The 6,000-nt window shown below is 50.6% G+C and overlaps 1 protein-coding gene across 6 annotated transcripts in view; it reads left to right on the top strand.

Annotated features, from left to right (window-relative positions):
- Myo1h (myosin IH) overlaps nt 1-6,000 on the top strand; it is a 130,113-nt gene that overhangs the window by 121,140 nt on the left and 2,973 nt on the right. For all 6 annotated transcript variants that reach the window (XM_010603972.3, XM_033762374.1, XM_033762378.1 and 3 more), the window contains 7 exons: nt 333-409; nt 1,491-1,559; nt 3,040-3,124; nt 4,147-4,306; nt 4,775-4,858; nt 5,521-5,614; nt 5,786-5,841. In XM_010603972.3, coding sequence (XP_010602274.2) covers nt 333-409; nt 1,491-1,559; nt 3,040-3,124; nt 4,147-4,306; nt 4,775-4,858; nt 5,521-5,614; nt 5,786-5,841 — 625 coding nt within the window. The remainder of the gene's footprint in view (nt 1-332; nt 410-1,490; nt 1,560-3,039; nt 3,125-4,146; nt 4,307-4,774; nt 4,859-5,520; nt 5,615-5,785; nt 5,842-6,000) is intronic.

Below are 6,000 nucleotides of genomic sequence, written 5' to 3'. Positions count from 1 at the left end.
TTTGGGTTTTTTTTTTTTTTTTTTCAGATATGGTATCACTTAGTTGTCAGGCTGGGCTTAAACTTGCAATCTTCCTGCCTCGGCCTCCTGGAGTTCTCAGACTGCAGACACGTGCCACCATTCCCCACTCTTTTCTAAGGACAATTTCATCCACTTGAGGATTCACAAAATCCAGATGATCTCATCTCTACCCTTAATCACACATATAAGACTCTTTCTCCAAGCCATATTCTGAGGTTCTGAGGAGACATGAATTGGGGGCGGGGGAACTATTCAGTTATTACAGGTGGTACATGACCAATCATAATTAAAACATTTCTTTTCACTTCTAGAACTAAAATATTCATTCGCTTCCCCAGAACTCTGTTTGCTACCGAAGATGCCTTTGAATTTAGTAAACATCAATTAGGTATGACGTTTTCCCCCCTTTGGCCCTGACTTCAACACAATGGGAAGTGAACAGGTTTAGCTTGGTGGGGATAAAGCTTAAACATCGAGTAACTGCTGTTAAGTGTTAGAAGCACTCACTCCGGAACCAGGAGCCAGCTATGAGATCGTGACCACATACGTGAACTTACTGCTGGGGTGGCAGTCTGGGTGCGGGCAGGTATTTAAATGCCATGGTGCCCTCTTGGCTGTGAGTCACAACCTGCTGCAGCTTGGGACCTGAACCAGCTGAGTGCATCCTGCTCGGAGTCAGGCTCAGATGCTGGCTCGCAGCCAAGGTGTTTGTGATGAACGGGAAATGAGAAAAGTTAGATGCCACAGGAATGCAAAACAGTCCAGCTCCTGGGGTGGGGGCGGTTCCAGAAACCTAAACCTGTCTGAGGAGAAGCCCATTTGAGTGCCTGGATTCTCACAGCAAACCCACTGTATTCTCAGGGAAACTGAGGCAGAGATCTTGGTAAGCTGAAGGCCACACCGCTAGTAAGCAGCAGAGCTGGGATTTGATCAGGGGCCTGGTCTTGCTTCGAGGCCTGGCCTGTGACTGCCCACTTGGCTGGTCTCAGTTCTGACCCCTACGGCAGCAGGCACCTACCGCTGGGGACTGGCTGGGCCGGGAGGAACAGGCGTGGGGGCCTGAGTCAGCCTCTCTACCCAGCTCTGGGGGCACCTGGCCTCTCCGCGGTGGGAGCTCAGTCACTGCAGGGCGGGGTGGGAGGAGAAGCCGAGGCGCCGGTGAGCCCTCCCTCGTGGGCTCCTGCTCCTCCGCGGCTGGGAGGCGACTCTGCCACCTCTGTGCTCTGCCCATTCGTAAGCCTTGTAACAGGCTCTCGGGGGCTGGCACCAGGATGACCTCTGAGGCCTATTGCAGAACCAGGGGCTCTTACCCACCCTGAGGGAAGGACAGAGGAGAGGCTCACGGGGTGGCACCTGGGAGCCCCCCACTCGCATCTGTGTCACCGCTAACACCGCATCCATTTGAGGGCCACGGCCACAGAGACGTGCACGTGAACGCCCTTTCACCAAAACCCTTGTTTCGTTTCAAGTTTCGAGAATCCAAGCCACATACAAAGGCTGCCTGGAAAGGAGAGAATACCTGAAAAAAAGAGAAGCAGGTAAGACGTACACGGAACAGACCCTCTTGTCTCCTCTCCTGCCTGGCCCTGCTCTCCCCGGCCCTCCCCGGCCCTTCCCCAGGCCTTGGTGGGGCCCGGGCCTGAGGCCTCCTCTCTGGAGATGATAGCCTCCTGGTCCGTTTGTTCCTGGGGCCTGTTTTCCTTGCCCACTTTGGAAGGATACTTTTTTTAGAAGATTTCCAACAGCAGAGGTACCCTAGACGCCCTCCCAAGTCACGTCCCCAAGCCAGGCCCTGGCCCCATCCCTCCGAAGTGACCTGTTACAAGTTTGCCATTCTCAACCCCTTGCTTTTCTTTACAGTTTTACCATCTAAGGAGAGAATACAGCACTCAATATATTTATAGTTCGGCATGTGTCAAACTTGAGATAACCGTATCGTTGACATTTTGTGCTCACATTTTTTGCACTCGGAATCATTTTTTCTAATTCAACCAGGAGATGTGTAGATGTACTCTTTTTCACCGCTGCCTAGTACTTCAGTGTCAGAGGCCCATCTGACGGTGAATAGTTTAGATTTATGAGTCGTGTGGTCTCTGTCGTAACTACTCAGCTCTGCCCTGTGGCCTGAAAGCTGTAGCTCTGGACAGTGTATAAATGAACAGGCACTGCTGTGTTGCATTACAGCTTTATTTACACAAACAGGTGGCTGGTCTTCTCCCATAGTTTGCCAGCCCTGAGCTGTATGAAAAGTCGACGGTCTAGTTCTGCTGATGAACTTTTGGGTCATTTTATTTCTGTAACAGAAACAGTGCTACTCTGGAGAAGGAAAGAAAGGCACTTTAAAAATCTGAACAACAACAGAAAGTGAAAAACAGACGAGTGTGGTAGCATATTCCCATAAATACTCTGGAAGCTGAGGCAAGAGGATTGCAAATTTGAGTCCCTTCTGGGTTACACAGCAACTTAATAAGACTCTGTCAAAGTACAAAATAAGGGGCTGGGGATTTAGCTCAGTGGTGCCGCCACGTGCCTCACAAGCTCCCGAGTTCAAGTTCGGGTACAAAAAAAATCAAAATAAAAGGGTCCGGGGCCCTTCAGTGCCAAATCTCTGGGTTCAATCCTCAGTGCCACCCCCCAAAAAAAAAAATCTGAAAAGCATTTAAAAATTGGGAAACCAGAATCTAATGTGCATAGGTCCCACCTTCCATATTCCCAAGTTTCAACTGTGGACAGCTAAATCAAAGAGAGTGCTGGGTAAAACACACAAGGAAGTGAGAAGACCAAAAGCTGCAAGTGCTATTTTATCTCTGAAAAGGGTTTCCAGAAGCTTCTACAGTGGCCTCTATTCTTTCTCCCCGGTTGTCTGAGGGCCCCCGGGGAAGAACCAATGACAGGCATCCAGCTTCCCATTTCTGAGCCTGCGGAGCACTGTGGTGAGGCCCAGATGGGTGACAGCAGAGGGGTACCAGTGCTCTGCGCTTGTGCTCACCCTCTAATGCCAGCAGGGCACTCTTTCAGCCACCAGACTGGAAGCTCACTGGCGTGGAGCCTTGGCTCGCAAGGAAGTCAGAAGGAGAAAGTGGGCCGTGCAGATAATAAGAAAGTAAGTACAGCAGGGAGGAGAGGTCAGTTGACACAGTCTGAGTTGTACGATGCTGGGCTTTGTGCCAAAAGGAGATCTTCCCTTCAGGATGCTCCTGGGAATTCAGTTTCATCTCCTGATTCTGATGATCACAGTTGAGTACATTAAAGTCAGAGCTGCCTAGGGCCAGGGATTTAGCTCAGTGGTTCCGCTGCCTGCCTCACAAACACAAGGGCCCAAATTCAATCCCTGGTACAAAAAAAAAAAATGCTTCCTGAACCCCAGCAGGTAAAGATGAGGGCGTCTCAGCTGGGCCTGGTGCACGCTTACAGCACTCAGCAGGCTGAGGCCAGAGGATTGCCGCAAGCTCAAGGCCAACCTGGGCTATGTAGGAAGATCCTGTCTCTGAATAGATGAATGCAAGCGAGTGTGGATGGATGGATGGAGGGGTGGAGGGGGGGATGGGTGGTGAGCAAGTCTCAAGCACTGGGAGAAAACGGTGTGATGGAGACGGTGGCAGATTGGTAAGCTTCTTCCATCTCCATTGGGGCAGGAACTGTTCTATCCTGATGGACTGCTGTGGAGAAAGGGATGGGCCACAGCTGCCAGATTGCTGGATTTCTCAAGGAAAGTTGAGATCCAGTTTTTATGTAATACCTCACAGCATTTTTTTTAATTGGTAACTAATCAAGCTCGTTGAAACAGAAAGCATTGGTGAAGCCAGGCACTGGTGCACACCTGTGATCCCAGCACTTACAGCACTCAGGAGGCTGAGGCAGGAAGACTGTTGCCAGTTAGAGGCTAGCTGAGGATACAAAGTGAATGTAGGACCTGTTGGGGGGCGGGGGAAGGGGAAAGAAAGAGGGAGAGACACCAAAGCAAAGCCAGCTGGGCAGGTTTGACTTGGGCTGCATTGCTGGCTTCTGGCCTATGCAGTCATTTAAACAACCTCTATCATGTTGGCCTTCTCTGAATCAAAAGGGGAGAAAATGCAAGGTTCTGAGGAAATGGACCAAAAACTAACAACACACTTGCCTTTTGAGGTTCATCAATGGATTCATCAACCGCCACCAACCCCTTTCCCCTAACAACGAGGAGTTTCTAGTGTTTGTGCGCAAGAATTACATCTTGAATCTTCGGTATCACATCCCGAAAAACGTCTTGGACAAGAGCTGGCTGCAACCTCCTGGCATCTTGGAAAACGTGAGGACTAAACCGCGACTTGGATGTCACAAGTGACACGGGCACTAGTGGAAATTTAGCTTTTGTCAGAGTTCACAGTCTCCTTACTAGAGTTATAGAGCCAGTGGTGGTCTGATGATTTCTCTTCGTGACAAATGACTGTCACGAGTTTTCTCGAGCCATGGCCCGGAGACCCCCGAGTCTGCAGTGTAGAGTTAGAGCTCTGTGGTGTAAGATTCCCGGGCTCCACCCCGGGCCCTCTGAGTCAGACCTCTAGGAACCTATCTGTAGCCAACTCCCCAGGGCACTCGTGACCATATTCAGGTTTGAGAATCACTCAGTGAGCAGTGGAGACGTTAAAGCCAGATGGGAAGCCCAACTGCTTTGACTGTAAAATATTAGTGCCGGGTTTTCAGTGTCTATTTGGGTCGCCACAGCCCAAGGCGGTGTGAGTGAGGCAGGTGGGAAACAAAAGTGTTCTCTACACAGGCCTCGGATCTGCTCAGGAAAATGTGCACAAGGAACCTGGTTCGGAAGTACTGCTGCGGGGTCACAGCCGAGTGGACAGCCATGGTAGGGACGTGGTGTCGGTGCTCGTCCACCGCTCCGCCCACAAGCCGAGGGCCATGTCCCGTGACTCGCAGATGAGCTGAAGATAGCCGCACAGAACCCTCAATGAGCGTCAGCTGACGTCAGTCAACAACCCTGTGTTGTTACCCTGGGGACTGAAACCTGAAGGTCCCCGTACTAGAAAGAATGCAGGCGGTTTCTGTGGGAGGCCTGGCTTTGTTACTGATTACCTGTAGGGTTTTCCTCTAAAGTCCCAGAGAGTAAATATTTTAGGCTTTATGGACCATGCAGTCTGTTAGTATTCGGCTCTGTGGCTGTGCAGGAAAGGAGCCATAGACGATGTAAACCAAAGCCACTGTTGTCCCAGTACAACTTTACTCAGAGAGCAGGCAGTGGGCTGCATTTGGCCCATGGGCTATAGTTTGCCCAAGTCTGATCTAGACGTGAGAGAGAAACTGTTCTCTGAAGTTCTGAAAACTCCACTTTTAAGCCACTGCAAGCCAGGGGGCCCACAGAAGTCAACCCCAGGCTCTGCCAGTGTAATTTTAGGACATTATGGCCAGAGCAACGTCTGAGCTACACCAGAGAGCAGCACAACAGCTCCTGTGGCTTTGCCGGCAAAACTACATGGTGCAGGGTATAAAGCTCTCTTTATGTATTACCAGATGCAGCAGAAGGTGGTTGCAAGTGAAATATTCAGGGGAAAGAAAGAGGGCTACGCAGAAAGCTTAAATCAACCCTTTGTGAACACCCGGATAGGTAAGTACATGTTCCATCCAGTGAGGAAATATGCTCCATTCTGTAGCGGATCCTAACAGCTCTTTCCTCAGCTGAGACCTCAGCACAGAGGAACAGAAATCAGCAGACAACAGCACCTTCTCTAGGGTTGGTGTTTAGCGATGATTTGTGGTGTTCTGGTTCCCTCCCCAGATGAAGGAGACATTAACCCCAAAGTGCTTCAACTAATGGACAGCGAGAAAATCCAGGTGAGGAAAGGTGTGGCCCCAACCCTGAGCAGGATTCCCTTGTCACGCTTCGAGAGCATCACTTGGACACAGTGCCGCCGGGCGGACTGGGTATTGGCAAGGGTTGTGGGTGACACATGACAGCTGGGAACCCATTGCAGTTCTTACAGTCTTTCTCTG

This window comes from Fukomys damarensis, unplaced genomic scaffold (genome assembly GCF_012274545.1).
Source record: "Fukomys damarensis isolate Sample0158 unplaced genomic scaffold, DMR_v1.0_HiC HiC_scaffold_12, whole genome shotgun sequence".
NCBI classification, from domain to species: Eukaryota; Metazoa; Chordata; class Mammalia; order Rodentia; family Bathyergidae; genus Fukomys; species Fukomys damarensis.
This window is presented reverse-complemented; position numbering and strand designations above follow the sequence as displayed.